Source organism: Sarcophilus harrisii, chromosome 3 (genome assembly GCF_902635505.1).
Source record: "Sarcophilus harrisii chromosome 3, mSarHar1.11, whole genome shotgun sequence".
Classification (NCBI taxonomy): Eukaryota; Metazoa; Chordata; class Mammalia; order Dasyuromorphia; family Dasyuridae; genus Sarcophilus; species Sarcophilus harrisii.
Window position 1 is genome coordinate 417,162,300 of NC_045428.1, and position 25,888 is coordinate 417,188,187.

The window sequence follows — 25,888 nt, forward strand, 5'->3', positions numbered from 1 at the left end:
TTTACCCCAATTGCCTTGGGGGGTGGGGGTGGGGGGGGGAGAAGTAGTTTTACCAATTATTCCTAAATTTTAAATGCACATTACTTAAAGAAACTAACATGTTTCAATTAAGTAATGATTATGTACATTTCTGAATGGTTGATACAAATATCGAGAAAAATCTTGCTAAAAAATTAAAAGGAAAATCTTTTCTTAATCTTTCAAGGTAGGGACAGCTAGATGGTACAGTAGACAGAGCACTGTCCCTGGAGTCTGGAGGATCTGATTTCTAATACAGCTATACACACTAACGCTTACTAGTTGTGTGAAAGCAAGTCATTTAATCCCTATTGACTAGCAAAACAAACAAAATGAATTTTCATAAAAATTTATAAATTTTCATAAAAATTTCATAAAATTTAAGTTTTAAAAGAAATTGATTAATAAGTATATATGCACCAATATGGTAAAATTTAGACCTCCCTTTTAAAATACAACAAATCATCACGCTTAATATTTAATAGGTCAAGTTTAGTGGTAGCCTACAAATCAAGTTGGGGAATATTTTCCTATCAATGCTTTCTGACTACCTAAGTACTTCACTGATCAATGCCCTAACCATGCTAAACAATAACGTGCATTTTTTAACACTTTGATTAAAGTAATAATAAAAAGAAACTCATATTTAGAATCAATTTCAGTGATCATCATATGTGAAATAAAACCCAAAATAATATTTATTGGCAACTGTTGATATTACAGGATTGCAACAAAGTTTAATTTTAAGATGAAACTTACAATATTATATAATTGATAATTGTCATTGATACTTGCCTAGGGTCTTTTTGAATGCTATCTATGGATGGTGATCTGGTTGTTCCATCATCAGTTGGTGCTGCATGCTGAAGTCTGTTATAATTGCACTCTTGCATTCGATACTGCATTGGCCGGTAAGGTTCAGCATAGGTAGCTGTTGTGTTCAGAGCATAATTGTTTCTTTGGTATGTAAGAGTGCTTCGCTGGCTGGATGATCTTTGCAGATTTCCAACACCTAGTACAAAGTCAAGATTTTCAAAATCTATATATGAACTGATAATATATTTAAATGAAGTTGTGTTTTCTTTATAATCTGAAAACATCTTCTATGCTTCAAATAGCATAATAGTTACAATTATTTTGTATGAGTAAAATCTTACACAATCAGCCATTTAAAAAAATATCTAATCAGATAGACTAAGATTATGAAAAAGAAAGTGATAAATGTTTGAGGGGATATAGGAAAACTAAAACACTGATGCATTGTTGGTGGAATTGTGAATTGATCCAGCCATTCTAGAGAGCAATTTGGAACTATGTCCAAAAGGTATAAAACTGTTCATACCTTTTGATCCAGCAGTGTCACTACTGGGTTTGTAGATCATAAAAGAGGGAAAAGGACATGTGCAAAAATATCTGCAACAGCTCTTATTGTGGTGGCAAGGAACTGGGAATAAAGGGGCTGCCCATCAATTGGGGAATGGCTGAATAAGTTAAGGATAAATGTAATATGAATGTATGTGGAATATGAATGTAATGGAACATTATTGTTCTATAAGAAATGATGAATAGGCTTTTTCCAGAAAAGTCTAGAAAGATTTATGAACTGATGCTGAGTGAAAGGAGCAGAACCAGGAAAACATTGTATACAGCAACAGCAAGATTATGTGATGATCAATTATGATACACTAAGCTCTTCTCAGCAATATAGTGATCCAAATTCCAAAAGACTTTGAATGGAAAATATCTGCATCTAGAGAGAGAACTATGGAGACTGAATGTAGATCAAAAGATACTATTTTCACCTTTGTAGTTATTCTCCCCTTCTTCCTCCCCATTTCTTGTGTTTTTCCTTTTTGTTCTGATTTTTTCTTTCTTAACAAGACTCATGGAAATATGCTAAAAATTGATTGGACATGTATAACCTATTTCAGATTGTTTGCTACTTTGGGGAGGTGAGAGGTAAGGAAGAGAGAAAAAAAAATTGAAACTAAAACTCTTAAAAAAAATGAATGCAGTTGTTAGTAGAGTTGTGAATGAATCCAGCCATTCTGGAGAGCAATTTGGAACTATGCTCAAAAAGTTGTCAAACTGTGCATACCCTTTGATCCAGCAGTGTTACTACTGGGCTTATACCCCAAAGAGATATTAAAGAAAGGAAAGGGGCCTGTATGTGCAAAAATGTTTGTGGCAGCCCTATTTTTAGTGCCTAGAAACTGGAAATTGAATGGATGCCCATCAATTGGAGAATGGCTAAGTAAATTGTGGTATATGAATGTTGTAGAATATTATTGTTCTGTAAGAAATGACCAGCAGGATGAATACAGAGAGGCTTGGAGAGACTTACATGAACTGATGGTAAGTGAAATGAGCAGAACCAGGAGGTCATTATATACTTCAACAACAATACTATATGAGGATCAATTCTGATGGACATGGCCTTCTTCAACAATGAGGATCCAAATTAGTTCCAATTGATGAACAGAACCAGCTACACCCAGCAAAAGAACACTAGGAAATGTATATGTATACATATATTGTGTTTAACATATACTTTAACATATTTAACATGTGTGGGACTATCTGCCATTTAGGGGAGGGGATAGAGAAAAGGAGGGGAAAAGTTGGAACAGAAGTTTTTGCAAGGGTCAATGTTGAAAAATTACCCATGCAAATGTTTTGTCAATAAAAAGCCATAATCAAAATAAATAGATAAATAAATAAATGAATGCTAAAAACCATCTTTGCCTGTCATTGGAAAAATAACATATTATTAAAACAAATTAACTAAATAACTAACACAAAGGCAGTTAAAAATGTGATCAGGTATCAACACTATCAAAACAAAACTTTTTATGAGGAGAAAATGAAGAGTATTATATAACTCTTTAGAATACAGATTTTAATGAGTTTAATAAAATTTTGTGGTTTACAAAAGAAATAAGTAAATGAAAAAAAACCACCAAATAGGCTAAGAGTGAAAATAGTATAATCTTATTAAATCTATTAAAACTACCTGAACTGAATATTTGTGAATTAACTAATGAAAACACCAATGGAAAGAAAAGTATGCTTTAAATACTTGGATGAGGGGTTGGTTGCTTTCAAAAACACATTTTAATTTTAATTATAAGAAACAAAGATTTTGTCCAAGTTAGAAATTTTATTCTACAGTTGAATTGGACAATAACTCAAATTGTTTAAGCCATTTTTGACTCAGTCATGATTTTTCAGATTATGTTACTATCACAACCACAGATTTCAGCTGGTAGTCTAATATTCATTTTTGTTTTATGTTACAGTTTGGTAGGTTTTATGGTACAGTATGGTATTAGGTTACCAGTATTCAGAGTCCAGTGAGTTTTAGGATTCAATGTAAATCAAATGCTTTATAAAAAGGATTTAGTAAATCAAGAGGGTATGCGTGTGTGTACATGTAATGAATTGTTATAGGTAAGTTTGAAAATATATAAATAGCCTACTGAAGATATGACATACAACTTTTCTCTGAGTATTTGCTTTAAGATTAAAAAAAAATTTGAACTTGAATAATTTTCTTTTCCAAGTTGCTGTCTTTCTAAAATATAAATCTAGTTTTCTATAAAAGTATAATCTACATGTTCATTGATTAGATTTAATCAAAGCAAAAAATACTACCTGTGAATAAGTAGTTAATGAACTCAATTTATTATGTTTATTGATTTATCATTACTGCTTATTCACCAATCATTTTGACAGCAAAATTATTTTTTTCTGAAAATGAACACAGTTTCAACAGTATAAATCTTCTGTTGGGAAACAGAATAACTCAATGAGTAAAAAATTTAATACCTACCTGATCCAGTGCGATATAATGCTGTCTGGGACCCCTGGAGCTCAACAGTTCCATGATTTGGACTACGATATATTGGACTATAGTAAGTTCTCCCTTCATATATAGGGGTGATATGCAAATCAGGAGACACAGCAGAACGCAATTCTTGCCCAAGTTGGCTATGCTGACTAGCATAAGAACTTCTCAAGCCTATAAGCAAGAAAATTTTATAAAGATATGGGAAAGATCAAATGAACACATAACAAAAAACCTCATCAAAACATTAACCATAGTAACTGATTTTCTAATGAAATACCATTAAACTCAAGTAAATATACAAAGGAACTCATTAATATTTGTGAAATACATATCTTCTTGGCAATCTAATGAAAAGGGCACATTTAAAAAAAGGACAGAAGTGGCAACAAGAAAGATTTAAGCTTGATACTTCCTAACAAAAAAGGGTTGCCTAAAAATAGAAAGGAATAAGTCAGGAATTAATGTGTTTCTTTCATTAAAAGCATTCACACAAAAGGTAGATGACTGGGTATGTTGTAGAGGGGATCTTTAGAGAACTTGGCTTCTGAGAGCCCTTACAATTTTGTGGAAGGAAAACAGTTACAGGAATGATTACTATTGTATTTCTATCTGGAATGGATAATAAAACTAGATTCTAACCCATTTTTCGAAACAAATTTCTAATCTCATTTTCTTTCTTTCTTCTTTTTCTCCTGAGGCAACTGGGATTAAGTGACTTGCCCAGAGTCACACAGCCAGGAAGTGTTAAGTGTCTGAGGCCAGATTTGAACTCAGTTCTTCCCAACTTCAGGGATGGTACTCTATCCACTGCGCCATCTAGTTGCCCCTCTAATCTCATTTTCTTAAGAAAGAAAAACAAACTTTCAAAAATTTGATTTAATTTACTATTTTTAGGGTAACTTTGTTTCTTAGAATTAAAATATGTTTTTCAAAACAACCAATTCCTTAACCAAAAAAAGTACATTTTGTTTTGGTGTTTTCATTAGCTAATTCACAAATATTCAGCAAGTTGTTTCTAATGATTAGAAAAATAGGATGAGATTATTTTCATTTTTCATTCTCAACAGCCCGTTTTTTTTTTTAAACATTTATTTACTGTTATTGCATATTAAAGAATTTTATTAAATTCATTAAAATCTGTAATCTAAAGAGAGCTATATAATACTCTTACTTCCTGATCATAAAAATACTGTTTGTTTTGATATAGTGTTAATACTTGAAATAGGGCCAAGTACATATAAGGCATTGGACTGGTATTAAGGATAAAAAAAATAAAAAAAAAGGTCTCTACTCTCAAGGAACATATACTGCTTAAAATACACAGTGAATATTATTACATTATTAAGGAATCTAACAAAACTAGCCAACTTTTTATTCAATGCAGAATTCCCTCTACTTTATTAAGAATAGGTGATCATTCAGCTTCTGTTTCAATATTTTGAAACTTAGTACACATAAGATAGACTATTCCATTTTTGTAAAGTTCTTCATTATACTGTGCCAAAACAGATCTCTCCATATCTTCTACCCAATTCCTGAAGATGCCATCTGGCACTATATGGAACCAGTTTGTTTTTTCTTCCCAAAGACAATCTTTCAAATACTTGAAAATAGTTAAAATGTATTTTCCTTTCAGATTAATCTCTCTCATTCTTCCCACTAATTCTCACATGACATACTTTTAAAAAACTTGTACATCCCGATTACTTTTCTAGACAATGTTCAGTTTATTTTATTTTATTTTTTTGTTATTCATTATATCAACTGTCAACCTTTTTTGGTCATTCATATTTCTTTCCTATATATCCATCTATCAATAGAATGGAATTGATAAACATTTATTTATAATTTATTTATTTATATATTTATAAACATTTATTAAGGACCTACTGTGTGCTAGAAACTACAGAAGAGGCTATATAAGCTATTGATAGGATTGCAGTATTATTAGAAATATTCTCATATTTTATCTGTTCTGCAGTTATTAATTAATCACAAAGAAATTTTGGTATTACTGTCATTCATACTTAGAATAACACTTTATGATTCAGTAGAAACACTGAACATAACTTTTAAACTGGATGGAGAAAATAAGAAGTTACATGAAACACTTTTTGCTTACTTTTTAAACGATGATAACGGGCAATTATTAATCAGGGAAAAGTATTTTTCATTGTCATAATTGCATTAAAGTTAAATCAGATGTTGTTTAGTGATAATAATCATTATTCAATTCTTTCAGTCATGTCTGATTTTTTGTGACCCTTTTGGGGATTTTCTTGGCAAGGATAATAAAGAGACTTGTCATGAGACAAATAAGGTTAAGTGATTTGCACAAGTTCACAAAGCTAATAAATGTCTGAGGCTGGATCTGAACACAGGAAGATTAGTCTTCTTGATTTCAGATCCATCACTGTATCCACTCTGCTGCCTAGCTTCCCCAGTGATAATTGATTTTAAAAAATTTAAAAAAATTTTGTGTCAGTAGTTATTAGAGATAGTATTCTGTAATTTTCTTAGTTTAGATATTAAAAACAAGATTCTTCTTATAAAATTCTGGTAATATCCTTTCCTAATTTTTGCAAATACATTTTATGATATTAAAATTAAATTTCCTTTGAATACTGGGTCAAAGATTTTTCTTTTGACAGCCCATTTGTATCTTCTTTAATTCCCTTGTTTGAGAAGTATTTAAAGAAGTATTTGGTTAATCTGGGTATTTTATATATTCTTGGTTTGGTTTGTTTGGTTAAGGTTTTAGTATTTGTTAGTTTTCTAAAATTTTAAATTGCATGCCAGATTAATTTTCTTTTTTTGTTGCTAAAAATATTCAGATAGAAAAACTTTCTCTTAGTTGACTACTTTGCACACTCAAAATTAGGTATGTTGTGTCATATTTCTTAATAAAATTGTCTGTTGTCTTTGTGCCACCAAAGTATTTATTCTTCAGTTAAATTTGAATCATTTCTTTAAAGATATTTATTGATAATTTTTATTTTTATTTTTTAAATTTTACTCTGGCCAAAGATGTATGTAGTAGTTCTGTTTTGCTTCATTTGTTTATGATGTTATGTGCTAACTTAAATACTAAGCCATTTGAGGCATCTATATAGAGTACGGTTTTACTTTTTATAGCACTCTAGTAGTTTTCCGGCTTATTCTTTTAATCATGACTATTTTATGGTTCTTGTCTGAAAACATGATTGCTATTTCTACTTTTAAAAGATTCTTCTGAAAGAAGTTAAAGTGAAGAACTTTCTTAGCATGAAAGCTTGTTTCAAATGGGCTTTCTGCAGTTTCCATATGTCACCGATTGTAATATTGACCATTCTGATAGGTGTAAGGTGCTACTTCAAAGTTTTAATCTGCATTTCTCTGATCAATAGTGATTCAGAGCATTTTTTCCATATGACTATAGATAGCTTTGATTTCTTTATCAGACACTGTTTCAGAAGAAATATAGTCCAATCTGAATATTTTCTTCTCTAGACAATAAGAAATTCGGGGGGAGTTTTGTGGAAGCTATAGACAACACATGAAGTTTTGCAGAGAAACTGAAAAAGTTTAGAAAATCAGAAACACATAAAATATATGTATAGTATTATGTAGTATTGTATAATATTAGTATATTTTATCTTTTAATGTCATCATACTTTAGACTTCATCTCTGGTATGAAGGACCAGGAAAATTTTACTCAGATTTTATAGATCATGGGGAGGAGTGTGGTATCCCTAATCCCTATGATATGGGAAGGATAATTACATTTAATTATGTCTGTATTTGACACTTTGCTTATTTGTTTTCCAATTGTGTGTAATAGGTACTTAGTTTGTTTACTATCACTTGCTACTAAAAATATGTGGATATTAAATTTAAAAAAAAATAACTTTTGGTATAAAACAGAACTGAATTAAAAACCATGTATATCTTGTTTAATTAAACATACACACACAATTTCTATTTTTTCCCAAAACAGTAAAATTTTAAAGGGAAGGAAAATGCTATTATTTTCTATAAAAGGAATTGGAAAAGTATTTTGTTTTTAATAGATAAAATTTCATGTACATTTATTAGTTAAGTGATTCATTCCTCATCTTCAAAAAGATGAAAACCAAATAAAAAACATTCAGAATTCAACAATATCATACAAGTTTCATAAATAGCCTGTTGATCATTTACCATTTTTATTCCCTTTAATTTATTTAATTGTATTATATGTAAGACCTATTACAATAATATAATCTATTTTTCATCATGAGTTCTTTTAAATTTCTTTTTTTAATATAGAAGTTAATATATTTCAGTACATCAACATGGGGTTCTGGGGGGAAAGCAATTTAATATGTTATTCCATAATTTAGATTCTGTTTAAACTTTAGAAACCTCGGTGACTGAATCTCTTTACCAAATATTGCTTTAGCTTCATTGATGAACTTAAGAGAATTGCAGCAAATCAAATGATTAGTGCATTTTTAGGGAAGTGTCTTAATTCCAATTATGGCAAATAAGCAAAAAGATAAACTGCACAGCTTAAAAAATAATATTCAGAACAAATCAGCATGTATACAACTCAGAACCCTGGCTTACTCTAACTCTGGGAATTATGGGAAAGTCTGGCTTTATCAGTGGAGAAATAAATTGTCTAGAGAAGAAAATATTCAGGTTGGACAATATTTCTACTGAAACAATGTCTGATAAAGAAATCCAAGCTATCTATAGTCATATGAAAAAAATGCTCTGAATCACTATTGATTAGCGAAATGTAGATTAAAACTTTGAAGTAGCACCTTACACCTATCAGAATGATCAATATTACAAAAATTGTTGAATGTTGAAAAGGATGTGTGACTCTAATGTCCTATTGGTGGAATTGTGAACTGATCTAACCATTTGAGAGAGCAATTTGGAACTATGCCCAAAAGGCATGAATATCCTAGGTCTATATCCCAAAGACATTTTAAAAAAGGGGAAAGGACTTATTTATATAAAATATTTAGAGTAACTCTTTATGTGGTAGCTAAGATTTGGAAATCAAAGGAATACTCATCAAGTGGGGATACCGTATACCAAATACCTTATAACTTATACCAAACTTATTGCCCATCAAGTGGAGATATCATATACCAAACTGTGGTATATGATTGTAATGGAATATTATTGTGCTATATGAAATGACAAGTGGAATGATTTCATAAATGCTATTAAGACTTACTTGACCTGATGCAGAGTAAAGTGAACAGGTCTAGGCGAACATTGTACAGAATAACAGTATTGTATGATGAAAAACTTAATGGCTTCGCTATTCTAAGTAATAAATGATCCCAAAGGACTAATGATGTACACTCTCCAACTCCAGAAAAAGAATTGATATTGATTAAATACAGAGAAAAGTATGCTTTTCCTTCCTTATACAAAAGAACTAATATGTAATTAAAAAAATGTTTTAAAAACAAACAAAAACAATGTCTGATTTTGTATCCTATTTATCAGATAATCAGGTTTATATAATCAGTAGAGGAAAGTTTTACATGGGTTAGTATAAGACGTAGAGAATTAAAATTTTTTTTCACTCATTGTGGCGCACTAGATAAAAACTGTCAATATCTTGCACATCTTTCTTCTTTCCATTGACATTTAGGTACAGATATAGAAATATATTTAATTCAATAAAGAATCAGGTGGATACAGAGAAATGAGAGAGGGAAGAAGGACATCAAGGGGAAGGGTAGATTTAGGGAGGGATTAATCTTAAATAAAATGAATTTTCTTTGCATGGTGGTATGTGACAGGAACAAAATGCAAAAGAAGACTATAATGAGGAAATTGACAAAAAGAAAAGGGCAGCAGTGGAATGAAAACAGATTGAAATGAAATATAAATCACTAGTGTTGAGCACAATCCTATTTCAACATGGTCTTTTCATTCATAAAGGTGAGAGAAAATGCAAAAAGAGGGGAAAATAAAATAGGTTTGATGGAATTATGTAATTGATTATAAATCATAAAAATAAATACAAAAGGAATGAACTCACCTATAAGATAGAGTAGGATAGCAGAATAAATTGGAAAGCAGAGTTCAACAAAATATTAGTTGGAAGAAGACTCAAATATAGTTAAAGGGGCAAGAGCAAATCTATTTAATGCATTAGCTAAACTAAAAAAAAAAGCAAAGTTAACAATCATGATTTCAGATAACAGCAAAAATAGATCTGATTAAATGAGATAAATCAGAAACCTATATTATGCTTACAAATATTACAAAGTTGATATCAATACCCAACATATATGTACTGATTGGCACAGCATGTAAAAACTGAAAGAAAAAGCTCACATGAAGAAAGAGACAATAACACTAAACAAATCTAATGAAAACTAGAATAATAAAGGAGTAAAGGACCTGAATAGAAATTCTAATAAGCTTAAATAGCTCTATGTAGATTACTGAATGGGAAAGGAAATTAAAAAAAAAATTTAACTAACCATGTGCTAGGTTATAAAAACTTCACTAATGAATGCAAAACAATTAAACATATACTTTACTATAATACAAATAATATTTATAAAGGGTTTTTGAAGAAAGGAACAAATATTAATTGAAGACTAAATAACTTTATCCTAAATAATTTATTATTCTGATTAATTAGGTAACAAATGATTCCAAAGAAGTGAAGATGAAACAGGTCACACTAACTTTGAACAGAAAGATAATGGATTCAAAATATTGATTAAGGAATATAATTTTGGCTACAATCAAAGAGGAAATGTGCTTGATCATACATATTTTCTAAAGGAGAAATAGACATATACACACACATACACACACACACACACACACATATATATACACACGCAAACACACACACACACATATATATATATATATAATAAAATCTGTTCAGATTTAATTGTGTGATATAGTGAATGGGAGAAAAATTCTAAAATACATTAAAATAGGAGAAAAGTCTTATAGAATTTAGATTTAGACAAGGGGGGGGGGTCTGTGAACTTTCTTAAAAACTATGACTATTTCAATATAATTGTTTTCCTCAGTAATCTATTGTATTTTGTTTTAAGCATTTAAAAATGTTTTTCCGAGAAGGGTCCACAGATGTCAACCAAATTTCCAAAAGTATCCATGATTAAAAAAAAAAAAAAGGCTAAAAGCTCTTGGTTTAGGCTAAAATAAAATAAAACTAAATATGACAACAATCCACAAATAGAAAAACTACCTAAAGAAACAGGACACATCTGAAACAAAGAAGATGAATGAGGAAGAAAATGAACAGAATAAGTGTAAAAGATAAATTTTCTGATAAAGGTTTTGATATCCCATGATATGGACTCAAATATATAAGAATGACAAAATTCCTCAATATGGACAAATGATAACTAGCAGTTCTCAAAAGACAAAACCAACCAAAAGCCATACGAATAGCTACAAATCACTAATATTTTTAAGGCAAATTAAAACAATTCTCAAATGAAAAAAAAGCAAAATGGAATTGTTAGAGGAGCTGCAGGAAGATTAGCACAATGGTGGAGCTATAAATTAGTTCAACTGTCCTAGAAAGCAATCTGAAATTACATTTGGAAAGCCAACAAAACGCATACTCTTATATGCATACTCTTATGCATACTCATATAGGAATTTAGAGATACCAATACCCAGAGTTCAGGGAAAGATGAAAAATGCCACATGTATTCAAAATCTTGATATCCATCTACTGAGAGAAGAGTGAAGGACTCAAAGAACACAATGAGAGATAAATTTTGGGGCATGGCAAATATGCACATTTTTTGCTTAAGATTTATTTGCTTTAAAAAATTAAATCTTCAAAGAGATAAAAAGACTTGTTTGCACTATTAAAGACTTTTATAGAAGTTTGAATATTAAAATTTAGATCATCTGAAATCTCTTGTTGTGGAGACACTAAATTTCAAAGTCTATTGACTGAGTATCAAAAAACAATGTCAGAAAATGAAAATGACTGACCAAAGTCCTTGATTTCAACATCAAATATTCAAAGAAAACCCTTCCTATGGATTCACATTTCACAAGATTTCAGAAATATAGACAATTCCTTATCTCCAAGTGTAATAATTTTAGATGACCATGGAGAAATTTTTTGTTTTTTTAAATTTGACTTTCATCATACTAGCATAGTTTTATCATTTCATATCTGGATAACTGTAAGTATATCTTTAATCCCTCCTACACTTTACTTAGATTTAGATATTAGATATTTCTAAAATACTGATTTCAATGTCACTCCTTTGCTCAAAATTCTTTGACAGTTCCCCATGTAGATTCAAGATCTCTCACAATCTGGCTCTAAATCTTCCTCAAAGATTTTATCTGTCTCTATACCAACAGCTTCTTAACTCCAAACAAATGGAGTTATTCATTATCTTCTAAGCATGATTCTTCTTTAAACTTTATCACTTCAGCTATCTTCTCATGCTAGGACTTTGATCCTCCTTTGTAGTCTTCTCACCCTGGAACACCCAGACTCTATTTTGTGGAGTGGTGTAAGTTGAACAACAAAGGTTCTTATTTCAACTCTACTTCTGACTCATTGGATTTTGTCACTATACCCATGAATGGGTATTTTTCCATCCTTCACCCCATACTTTTTAGCTCCATTTAACTACTGTCTTTCCCCATTCAAATTTAAGTTACTATCTACTGGTCATCCTGCCATCTAGGGGAGGGGGTGGGGTGGGGGGGTAAGAGGTGAAAAATTGGAACAAGAGGTTTGGCAATTGTTAATGCTGTAAAGTTACCCATGCATATAACCTGTAAATAAAAGGCTATTAAAAAAACAAAACAAAACAAAAAAACCCCACAAATTTAAGTTACTAGGGCATAGGAATTATCTTTCTTTTTTCTTATGTCTCTATTTCCAGTGTCTGGTCGATAGCAAGTATTTAATAAATGCTGGTTGACTGACTGGCACACTATACATATTCCCATTTCTGCTCCCATCTTTTTCTTGTATTGAATATTCTTCCAAAATAATTTTATGTAGTTCCCAAATTTATTTGATACTTAAGCACAAAACAGGCAGGAATTATGTCTTTGTATTCCCATTATCTAATATAATACTTTGTACATACTGAGTATTCAACAAATGAACATGAACAACATGAAACACATGCTTTTAAAACTTCCATGACTTCATGAAAAGGGTTAAGATTTCCCCCTGCTATTACAATTCCATTCGATTTTTAAAAAGAACAGAGATAGGAGGCTGTCCCAGAGATTACTGAAGCGAAAATTTTAATTTCAGTAAGTGTAACAAAGGTGCTGGATGAAATTCACCAAAAGATAGCTTATATAGTATTTCCTCATGGATAACTTGTCTATAATCAAAAGAGCTTGATATAAGGTCTCCTTCAAAGTGAAATGATATACTCTCAATTAAAAAAATTATACATATGTGTAAATGTATATAGACAAAAGCATGTATATATGAATAGATCTTTAGCTGGCAATAAATTCCTCATTTAAAAAATTACCCAATGATGTTCTTTTAAAATGCAATATATATACAATGTAATGTTAACACGAGGTAAAATTAAGAATTCATTACAAGTGAAGATTGCCATTGATATAAATATATTACATAGTTTTATGCATCAGCAATACTATAAATATTAAAATGAAAACATGAGTACTCATTTTAGTATCATTTTTTTTAAGCAACAGTTTATCACATTAGATTTATTTACTAGGCTTTAATTTATAATTTTACCTTTTTACTAACCTGTGAGACTGTCTGGACGAGGTGGAACCATCCTCTCATAAATATCATATTGTTGCTGTCCAAATTGTTCGATATCATGAATAGTTCTTTGTAGTGTAGATCCCAGATGCTGTGGAACTGCAGTCATTCCAGAGCGTTTGGGGGAAGATGAGCCTACTTGGGCATGGGATGGAGAAGCTACCCTGGTCTGTGCATCAGTCAGGGTTAAAGGTGAACTCACTCTGACTGCTGTTTGATATTGAGAAGCTGTTCCATTGGGATTAGTTGTTTGCCTTGATGTGACTGAACCAACCCGCCGTACAGCAGTGGGAGAAGCAGGCCTTTGTGTGGCATATGGAGAAGCTGCTCTTTGGGCAGGTAATGTGGTAGATGAATACACATTTGAATTCAGTGGTCGAGAGTCAGTCACTGATGGAGAGCCATATCCACTACCCAATGAAGTTCTCAGTGACCCCCTTGAAGGAGAGATGCCCGTACTGATAATATAAGAAGGAGATTGTGCTCTAGAAGGAACAGAACTAACTCTCCTCATGGTTCGATTGGTAATATTTACAGAAGGCTGATTAAAAAAAAAAAAAAAAAAAAAAAGAATTACTTTCCCCCCTAGTTTTTGATGCTTAAAGTTAGATTAAAAATACTGAGTAACAAAATACAAATAAAAAGCCACTTTATTTCATAAAGTGAGTTTTTCTTCCCCATGACCAAGTATTAGAAATTAAATTATATCCATTGCAATTTTTTTTGTTTAATCTTTACCTAGTCCCATTCCAAAAACACTAGAATCTATCAATAAACATAGATCATATAATGACTTTTAATATTCCTTTTTCTGTTATCTTTAAAATTTTTCTCCTCCTTCTGACTTTGAATATTTTTATTAACACAGAATTTTTGTTACTAATAAGTAACTTCTCAGTACAGGATTTTAATACATACATTCTTCTTTTCTTCCTAATGTAGTTGCATAAAAATAACCTGTGACACAAAATTTGAATCGGATAAATATTAAGGTAAAATAAAAACATTCTATGAGAACACCTAATGCTAAATTAAAAAATTCATTATCTGTGACTTGGTTATTCCAGATTAAAAATTAGATTCCTTAAGTCTGAATTTTTAGACTGATTTCAATTATTCATAAAGTACCTTTTAAATAAATCTTAATGCAAAGTATTGCTGTTGCTTGATGTCCCTGTCTCAAATATGTTTTTCATTTCAATATGTCTACATAATGATTTCATCCATTTTTCTCAGTGTCCCTTTCCCCTGACACTTGAGCTCTGTTTATTTTTGAAGACAGTTATGAAAAGAAGGAAACTAGAAATAAACAACAACAAAAAAGTAAGCTTCATAAGGGTTGGGACCACCTTTTATTTTGAAACATAGATCTCCCCTTAGCATAGTGCTTTCACACAGTAGGTCCTTAACTAGTGTTTGTTATTTCTGCTGTGAGGGATGTTAGGCTGTTTTATGTTCCTAGTCAAGCTTTCACTGTTAATTCTATTATAAATCTACCTAACATAGCTTGCAGGACCATCTGTTGTGCAGTATACTGCGTCGAACCCAGTAGAAGAAGGATAAAGCAGAAGAAGGTAGGATGTAGGGTAGCACATGGAAAGAAAATGAGGACTGCTGACAGTAGGGAAATCTCTATTTAATATGTCATCTAGACTCACAATCTTCTATCCTGGTCCCAAAATCTACCCCTCATTTTTAAAGTGGTGTTTTGATTATGAAATCCTCTCCAATAACAGCAACCTTTCACTTCCGTAGTTACAAGGAAAAGATCATTTAACATTAATGATGACTTTTAGTATGACTTTGGAGAAAGATACACAATAATTTTCACAACCAATATAATAATGTAGAAAGTAGTGATAATTTAGATACTACCTCTTGCCTTATTTTTTTTTTTAATAAAAATTTGTAATTCAATTAGGATTTGTCAAGGTCCAAGAGCTAGAAAGTAATGGAGTATTACTAATATAGTTTTCATTTGGTGCCAAGTAGGAAATGAAACAATTGGCAAGCCAGTTCTCACCAGTTATTTTGATTGTGTAGTTATGCTTCTTTTCTTAGTTATAGTGACTGCTGGAAATTGGAACAAAATAAATAGGCCCCAAAGGATGGGCAGATGAGCTAATTAAAAAACAAGCAGCCCTAAATGACCAATATTATTTTTTGCTACAAAAGATGTACTCGTTGGACTGTAACATAAATTTACTATCTTATCTATCTATGTATTCTTTTATTTTATACTTGAAAAGTTTTAGTATGTAATTTTATATGGGACAAATTCTATTCTAGAATGGTAAGTACTACCATATTATATGGTGTGCCCTAGAAATATATCTGTACTGCTTTTATAGCATTTACAGTTACCATGTAACAGTCAATTTTTCTTTGTTTTTTGTCACTTCTAGGATTTCTGGACATCTTCTAATTTATCCTGGACCAAAGAAATTACTTGGTTTTTGAGGATACTATTACTATCTACATTTGTAAATTAACTTTCCCCCCGTTTGTGGTGCTTAATATATTGAACTATAAAACATAATACAATCAATCATTTAAAAAAAAAAATTTAAGGGTACAAGTCAGTTATATAATTTCAAAATCCTACATAGTCAAGGATACTTATGTAATATCTGCTAAACCCATTTTCATAATTGACCACAGAATACCATCAAATATAAGTGAATTAAAAAAAAAAAACAATCTTGACAGATTAAATTTACCTGAACTAAAGTCTGTCCTTCAGCTCTTGAATTTCTCACCAGATGATTATTACTTGAGCCTAAGAATGAATGCTGTTGTCTATTATCTGCCTTGCCCAAGTTCTGGCTGTTGTGAAAACTACCTGGTTCCTGGTATCCACTGTCAGAATAAGAATTCATTTGTGTTGAACTTCTTGAGTTACCCAGTGATCCTGTAGGATTTAAACCAGTACAGAAAAATCTTCATTACATACTTATGATGTGCAAATTTTAAAAATTAAATTAGAATTAATTCTCTCCCCCTCCAAGAATATTTAGAAGATATACAACAGACCCTCACTTTCATGGAGAGATGTTTGCTCTGGTGAATAAAGAGTGCTTTGTTCAGCTTCTGTCCTTATGAGATAGGTAGTGGGATGGACAGAATCAGAAGTTCGAGGTTTGCTTACTCCCGTATTTGGCACCTCTGTAAAAAAGCAAGTTTAGTTGGCTTAATTTAATGATGTATTAATATATTGAAATGTTTAAATTATTTACCAATGGCATACTCTAATCTCTACATTAATAAGCTATCATTAATGGTTTATTATACATAATTTGCTTAAACTTGTATATCATTTCTTTAAAAATATAGAACTAAACAATCATTTATAGTTATAAGGGTTCTAAAATATTCTGCAATACAATTTTGCCAAATTTCATGTACTTGCACACTAATTGACAAAAGTTAGCTAATGATACCAATAATAACTTGCAGCTAGATCGTGCAGTGGATAGAGCCATCAGCTCTGAAGTCAAGTGGACCGGAGCTGAAATCTGCCCCCAGACATTTAACACTTCCTAGCTGACCCTGAGCAAGTCACTTAACCCCAATTGTCTCAAGGGGAAAAAAAATTACTTGACATCTTCTAAGCAACTCTGTTCTTTTACTGAAAAATTAAAACCTAACCTTTTCAGGAATTAATGTATCTAATGGCTACCTTTAATAAAGTTCTTTTTAAAATTTTTAAAAAAGATTCTTCATATCCATCAACTTTAAAGCAAAGTTATATACAGCTCATAATACTATACTAAAAGATAATCTAAGTCAAGGACTTGTCTTTTTATACTGTTACATCCACTGTCATATACTGAAAAATTAATCAATATACATTTATTAAGTGCTCTTATGAGTCAATGAACTTACAACTGTTGAGTATCTTTAGAAAATATTTCAACTGAGGGTCAAAAAAAATTAAAGCACGTGCTTAAGATTTCGTGTTTATTCTATGGTGTTAAATATTAAAAGTACTGATAATTCTTTATTATAATAATCCATATGACCAAAATATTAAGTAGTCCTTTTTCTTTATACGAAGCACTAAAGGCATAAAAAATACTGTTTCTTGGATTCAGATTTATGACGTTTGTGTCTACTAAGGACTATTTTCTGCTATGGCATATGATATTTTAAATTATGGGTTAGACTATATGGCTATTGATATCTCTTTAAAGTTCTTAGATATTGTGATTCCTTATGCCTATCTTTCCTATTTTTATATTATTTCAGAACTAAGTATCAGGACCATATGTATGGTGTATGGTGTAAGGAGGCAGTATGGTATCTGTGAACCCTCAAAAAATGTTCTATTTTTAGCAAAATAAAGATTTTTGATATAACTACCATTTCCAGTCTATCAACTTAATGTTCTGCAGACAGGAAGTTTGATTTTCATACCTACCAAGATGATAATGGGCCTTTTGTATTCTAAATCTCGAGCTGTTTTGGGGGACTCCATTCTGAACTTCTGTCTACTAGTTTCCAGGATGTCTTGATAAAATTTTTTATATCATTTTCAAGTGGTTCCTCACCTACTTATTAACATTTAATAAATTGTAGAACTGATAGTAACTTCTGAATCCTAAAATATAGAATTTCATAGAAGATCATAATTTTTGTACAATTTCTGTAGTGTTGCCTGGTTCTCAATTTCTGCCAGGCTGAGAGAACTAGAAAAATCGCATTTTTTTTTTTTTTTTAGCATGTTATCTCATTTGTATTTTCATTCTTGAATCATTCTTATACTGCAATTCCTGAATGATTTTCTGAAGGACTTCAGCTTCAATAAATGCCAAATACCTGTTCCCAGGGAATTGGAGCTGGTTTGCATCAGACCATAAATGCATAGAAGATAGCACAAAATTAGATATGTGGGTAAGGTTCGTTTCATTTTATTCTTAATTTGAAAATAATGCTGTTGGAAAGAGCAGTAATGAAATGAAAAAAATTTAAGAATGCTAACTTAATATCATAGTAGCACCTAACTTCTCACAGCAAAAAAAAATGATGCTTTTTTTAGAAAGAAATTGATGAAGTTTTAAATATAATTTAAAATTTAGATAGATGATAGTTATACTTGCATTACTTTCTCTCTCATTTTAAACAGATACATCTTTTTAGAACACCAGGTGGCGTATTGTATCAGAATCTGAAAAAAAAAATTACTATGGAAACTAGTAGATGCTATTACTGTTCTATGCATGCTGCCATATTTTCTTTATTATCACAAACATTTACATATTAATATGCATATATCCACACATATGTGAAAAGGAGATAAATATATACTAGAAAACCATGAAAACAACACCCTCACACACATACACACAGAATGGGGAAAAAAACTGCATAATTTTTATCAATGATTTCTACTTTTTACCTCTTTAAAATGTAAGTAAAATATAAACTATGGAAAACAACATCTATGACAAATATGTAATACAAATATAGTAATTGTTCTTTTATCCAGGTATCAAAAATAATAGAAAGACTAAATATCTATACAATTTTAAGTACATTTTTTTCTTTATGGAAATGAGAATTTGGGAACAGTAGAGAAGCAACTTTCAAGAAATTCCATTGTTTGTACTGATTTAAATGAATTTCCTTTATATGTTATATTCAAAATCCAATATAATAATAACTGATATTTATAATAATAATATAATAATATATTAATATAATAACATAATATATAAAAATAATATAATATAATAATAACTGATATAATCCTTTAACTGCCTTCTGAATTAAATACAATTATGTTCAGTATAGTATAACATTGTGTTCAATTCTTGAATCTTGCTTATGTGAATGCATACATATGCATTTAGAGAAAGGGGAGCAGGTGAAGGAGTCAGATGATGGGTATTAGAAGGAGGGAGGAAGGAGAAAGAGAGAAGAGAAAGGGAAGTAAACTAACAATATTTCCTTATTCCATTTCCCAATTTCTGTTAAGTGAAAATATGTTCTAATTTGGCAAAGTATAACTGATTTAATTTTGCATGTCATTTTGGGATGACTATTTTTTAAAGAGAGTTGGTGTTTCCCTCTCTGAAACACAATCTGAAGTTGAGCTAAGAAACTATTAAGTCTATCATTTGTTCCATCCTTAAAGTGTTCAAAATTATATGACTGATTGTCACATCAAAAGTTCATTACAGCAAAAAGAAAAACTGGTTCCTGATATTGTATACTGAGTTATTTTAAAATATTTGAGGGTACATTTGAATGTATAATTCTAACCAGATTATTTTGGGATGTTTCACTTGTCAACTCATCTATCAGAAAAATGTTTGAGCAAGAATATGAATTTAGTACTATTAAACTTTTAAGTTCAATGAAATCTCTGTTCAATTAAGATAAAACTTATTTCAGTATTCTTGAGTTTCTTGTAAGCTCCAGCCATATTCAAAGAAGTAGGTTAAATAGAAAAAGTTGTAGGCTTCTCTTAAGAGAAATAAGCATAAAGATTTGCAAAAAACATTGTGTTCTATTATACCCTATAGCACATGGTAAAAGGCAGAATAGATGTGACAAATGAACATTATGATTCCTTTAGAAAGTATTACTCAAAAATATAGAAATGTGAGTGAAAATGCTATGAGACAGCCAAAATCTCATTAAATAATCTGAAATTATAAGAATACTTTTAAATCTTCATCTATCTTTCTGTTTATACAGTATAAAATGAAGAGAAACAGCTACACTGCTTGCAAAATCACCATGGAAACTTGAGCCCAGGGAAATCAGTAAGGAGATTTCCACACACACTGCCTTGTAACATGGTTTCCAAAGACATATACAGAAATGTTTAGTCTTTAAATACTTATATTTAACAGTGTGACTATTGAGAAATGTTCAAATATTTTAGTACTGAAAACTATACTCCCAACTAACAGACAGTTCAGACCTTTAGCACTCACTATCTTTGGGAAAGGAAGACAATTATAAACTACACTTGTCAAGGCAGACAGAAATAATTTTTATTTTATACTTATATTTATTTTATACTTTATACTTATACCCATTTTCAAGTAAAAGCCAGGTGATCATAAACCTGCCAGGGATAATACAACTAATTTCTTTCTTTTCCACTCTAATTTGTTATTTGGAGCTCTCTTAAGTTTCCAAAAAATGAAGTAAAATGGGGTTAGGGAGAGGGCCATCCATACCTGTGCATAGAGGTAGAACAAGTAGTTATTATTATACCTATTATATATCCAGATATTCAAAGTATTTTGTAGATATTATCTTATTTGAAGGTTATTAATAACCTACTTAGTTGTTGGAATCCTTACAAAGTATTAACTCATTAGAGTTGATAGAGACAATTATCTAATTTAGCATGGTATTCTCCAACTCACTAATGTATTTCAAGTACTCATTGGAGTTCACTAGTATGGGAGATTCACAAAGTTCATTTTGTAACTTTGTGAATTCACACCTCCCTTAATCCCTCCCTCAGAGGGGAGGAGTCAACCTTTGGGAGATCATATATAAAGAAGCTCTTAGAGCTTCAGGTCAGTTCAGTCCGGGACATTGCCAAGAGTCCGAGAGGACTCTGGGAGATACAGAAGCCCTCAAGCCCACTCTTGGAGGCGGAGTCAGATTCATTCCAACTTTAACCTTGGTGCTGGCGGGAGACATTTGGATTTGAGCTAGAGGCAAAAGACTAGCAAGAGAGCTCTGGGAACCAAGGAAAGCTGAGGCCTTTACAAAAGCTACTGGGTGCCCAAGGAAGGAGAAAATAAACGTTTGAACTTTTATCACCTGGCTGCATTTGGGGTGATTATTACTTTTAACTGAAACTAAGGCTGCCTCCTGAAAATCTCCCCAAGAAATCTGCTCCCAGAGAGAAGCATTCATTATATTAAAGAAGAGAACACCACACTTAGTTATTTAAATTTTGAAAGATATCTATTTACACTATTTTAATTTCTTTTCTTCAAATCATTAAAAAGCAAAACAATTTTAAAAAATCAATTTTTATAGACTAATATCATTGTAAATTTGATTTTAATTCTTATACAAATATCATTTGTCACATTCTACTATGTTTATCAAATGAATGTTTTCATGGTAATTTTACTTAACTCTAAAAGGTAATTTTATTAAAACGGACTATTAATATTTACAACTTGTATTTCTTCATGTATATGGATCAAGGATTTATAGCACCATCTAATTGTTAACAAGAACTATGGTTCTAGTTACAGCACTAATATCCTTTGTTTAAGAGAAATTCATTTAACAGAATTACAAAGAAAATGAAGAATTGAGTAGAAGAGCAAATTAGTACTTTCTTAGTACTTCCATCTTACTCCTAATGCTGTTGTTGAGTAAAGGTTTAAGCTATTTCCACTACATTATAGCTAAATTTCTGGGAAATGGTGAATAATTAAAACTTTGCCAAGCTTAAAAAATATCATGCTGAGACACTAACAGACTCTGATTATAGAATTTGAGCTAAAAAATGATCTTTTTAAAGATGATATAGTTAAGATGAATACCCATCAAATAAAAGAACATATTAAGTTAGAAAACAAGAGATAAATGTAGACATCATCTACTAATTTGCTAATCACCATTGGGCAATAACAGACAATACTGTCTTAGCATTAAAGGACTTCACCATAGCTTAAAAAAAGGAATTTAGGAATTTAAAAAAAGGAATGTGTCATCACCTCATGAAACTCAATTATATTCCTGAATTAAAATGTCTGAAGAAAGAAAGATTAAGTTCAAGTGACCAAAGTAGTTTTAATTATTATATTTATACTCCTATTTAACTAAAGAAATCAGTTTTTTGGAAAAAAAAAAAGAAACTGAGTCATACATCTTCAGACAATCAATGCATGAAGGAGAGGAGTGATGGAGTAGGAGCAGAAGAGTGCCAATTTTGAAGGAGTCAAATATATGGATGGTAGTATTGATATTATCATGTTAAAATAGAAATTCATATTTTCTTGTATTTTTCTGTTCTTTATATACAGAGATGTCTATGCTAAATATCTTAGTAAGGTCATAAAAAAAGGTAAAAATTTTAAATACAAATGTGATGGAGAATTATGCTAATGTAAAAGTCTATAATGATTGACATAAATTGTAGAGGAAGAGGATTCTGGGTGAGGAATATTAAATAAAATGTCTGATTTGGCTGATAAATGTGATAGAAAATTTTGCTAAATATTTTTTTTCTTTTAAAATTTACTGCTAACAGAAGATGGGTATCTGGTTTGGGGATGGAGAACACATATTTATAAGTTGAGGTACTATGAAAACAAAAACTAGTAATATGTTTTCTGAGGAAAAAAAAATAGAAAAATGAGCCTGGGACATGCTCAGGATTACATAATTATAAGGGTTAGCAAATGGGAATCAAACCTAGTTTTCTCTAAACTCCAATTCAAGATGAGAAGTAGCCCATCTTGAATTTTTGAATTTTCTACAATTTTGGTTTCAGAATTTATTTTTTACCTAGATATAAAAGTGCTTTTATAAACATTTCTCCATTTATTAGTTTTAAATATGTCTTTAGGTACGGACAAGATCCATCTTCTTCAAGAAACTTGAAAAAGCTCAATATTTTTACTATTAAAGTACATGTTCAATTTACTTAAAAAAAAAGCAGTCAATTATAAGAGAGCACAATGAACTAAATTGCTTTTTTGTGTAAAGTGTAAGAAAATTTTTTTCGCATAAAAGATTGTACCTGCTGATCTCCAAGGAAACGACTTTTCAGTTGAGCTGAAGAAAAAAGAGAGAAAAAAAGGAAAACATTTACTTTATCACAGCTTTCATTTAGATTAAAAATCAAAAATTTGATATGCATTTCTGAAAGACTAAAGAAGTTCACTTATTTTGATAAGTTAATCATTTAATTTTGTAACTTAGTAGTTGACTGTACAATTTAACAATTTTACTTTTGTAATAATCAGTATTTGAACTGAAAAATTATATTTGAAACAAACCATAAAATGATCTGATGCTTTTTGAAAAAAGCTGTTAAGCAGAACAATATGATATATTTCTGGAAAACAAAAGATTAAGCTATCAATTATATTTTAATGATAAATCTGCAACATAAAAAATGTAAATAAGTATCCTTCAAGACTACTAAAAAAGCCTAAGAAAGCATTAAAAAAACCCTATTTTTTAAAAAAAATAGCTACTTATTATATCTGATAGAAAAGTAAACTTTTACCTTAAATATAGAACCAAACATAAAAATGATTATATTAAAATAAATTTTGTATATTAACTATAAAACAAGATCAATAGGATGTTAAAATTATCAAGATGGATATACATTTATATCAGCTTATCTAGGAAATTATCAATGAATGATTTCTACTTTGGATGAAAGCTGAGAAAACTGCTGATATATAACCATGCTAGCTACAAAATATATAAATAATGATGATGGATAAAGCTATTTTATCTTTTCCTCATGGAAGTAAGCCAAAAATAGTAGCATAACTTAGTGCACGAAAACCCAAGTTTATAATCCTCTTTACTTATCCCTGTGACTGTGACCAAGCCTGAACTTCTTTGGGTCTCAGTTTTATCATTAATAAAATTGGAGTATATTACCTCTAAGATTCTTTCTTATCATAAATAATCATGCTTATGGAACACCTAGTACTATACGAAAGTATGTCACAGCGAGAGTCTGGAAACCTGAAATCTTGTCTCCACTTTGCCACCAAGGTATTGAACAAATCCCCTCACCTCTTGGGTATGTAAAAAAAAATTCCTTAAATTCCAAAAGGTTCTACAGTGCTTTGACTCTAAATTATCTTTAATACTTGAATTTCTTGAAACATTTTCAAAAATTCTCTGAGTTTTAATATTATTTTTGCATTATCACCTTTATTCTAACATCTTGGAAGGAAAGCAGGGTTGGTCAATTTGAAATGAATAGAGTGGAATTCACCCCATGCTAATAATCTTTTAAATTAGTTTGATCTATAAAGGATCAAAGTGAGAAAGTGAAAAACTCTTAGTATCTTCATCAAGTGATAGTGAAGAGGCTTATGGTGCAAAGAAAAATGAATATTTAGTAAAATATCAATAATAATAGAGATTTGCTTTCCTGCCATGGGCTTCTAAGGGGAGGGTCATAAAATTTTTACAACCTTGTGTAGGTTGTAACCTGGTGAGAATAAAACCTCTCTCTCCACATGAAATTTCAGATGTTTTTAAATCTATTTTTTGTCATTTTATTCTACTTAAAAAAAAAAAAGTATAGTTGACAATGCACAATTATGTTCCTATCAAAATAAATATACATATTCCACACCACCATTAGCATAGTTTCTAAAATCAAACTGCTCAGGAATGCTAATGTTCCAAATCACATAGGAATAACATTAAAGTTAGATTAGCTTTGGAGTTTAGAACTTATATGAAATTTAATGAAATATTCTTTAGGAAGTTCCTGAACCTTTAAAATATTATGGCATATAGTCTGGATTAATTTGCATATTGAATTTAGGAAAGCTTTTGCTGTCAAAGAGAATCTACACATTTTTCAAGACAAATGCCACAGCTTCCTAAATACCCAATTTCTCACTATCTGAAGCAGTGTAAACAGATTAACCTTACAGCATTATCATGATCATATCACTCTCTTGTTAAATATTCTTCAGCAGTTCCTCATAATAACCAGTAATGTTTGAGGCCTTCCATGATTAGATGTTACTCTAACTTTCTAGTTTTATACAACAATATGAATCTCCTTTCCCCTCTCCCCCAAATGAATGCTTGATCACAGTTAAGGGATTAACCAAGGAGAGCTTCACATTTTAAGAGCATTTGATATGCTCTCAAATTATAGATAAGACCTTAACATACATTTTAATTGCTACACTTTGTCATAACAATTCAAATATTTCCTTTCAAAACTGCTCTTCCTAGAGATTCCTTATTTTCCACAATGGCATTCTCATCATTCTGGTCCCTCAGGCTCAAAACCTTCAAATCTTCTTTGACCTCCTCTTTCATTTCCCAAGTCTAAATTTTCTTCTTGCATAATTTCCTTTTCTTTCATCTCCTTGGATATATTTTTATTCTATCCACTCAAATCAGTTCTCTACTTCTTGGTACCAAAACTGACCATTACCTACAGATTTTAAAGAGGCTGTTCTAGGGTAAGTTGCAGCTATGTCATGGTACCTGCTGGAGGTTCTTTAAAACCAAGCCTCTTGATTGA

At 30.6% G+C, this 25,888-nt stretch overlaps 1 protein-coding gene across 9 annotated transcripts in view; it reads right to left on the reverse strand.

Annotated features, from left to right (window-relative positions):
* Nucleotides 1-25,888, reverse strand: part of PKP4 (plakophilin 4) — a 215,520-nt gene that overhangs the window by 41,639 nt on the left and 147,993 nt on the right. For 7 of the 9 annotated variants that reach the window (XM_012544732.3, XM_031960639.1, XM_031960643.1 and 4 more), the window contains 6 exons: nucleotides 23,387-23,421; nucleotides 16,687-16,818; nucleotides 16,374-16,564; nucleotides 13,636-14,194; nucleotides 3,851-4,039; nucleotides 814-1,030 (listed from right to left, as the gene is read on the reverse strand). In XM_012544732.3, the coding sequence (XP_012400186.1) occupies nucleotides 814-1,030; nucleotides 3,851-4,039; nucleotides 13,636-14,194; nucleotides 16,374-16,564; nucleotides 16,687-16,818; nucleotides 23,387-23,421 (1,323 nt within the window). The remainder of the gene's footprint in view (nucleotides 1-813; nucleotides 1,031-3,850; nucleotides 4,040-13,635; nucleotides 14,195-16,373; nucleotides 16,565-16,686; nucleotides 16,819-23,386; nucleotides 23,422-25,888) is intronic. The other 2 variants (XM_031960641.1, XM_031960637.1) reach the window with 1 other exon arrangement.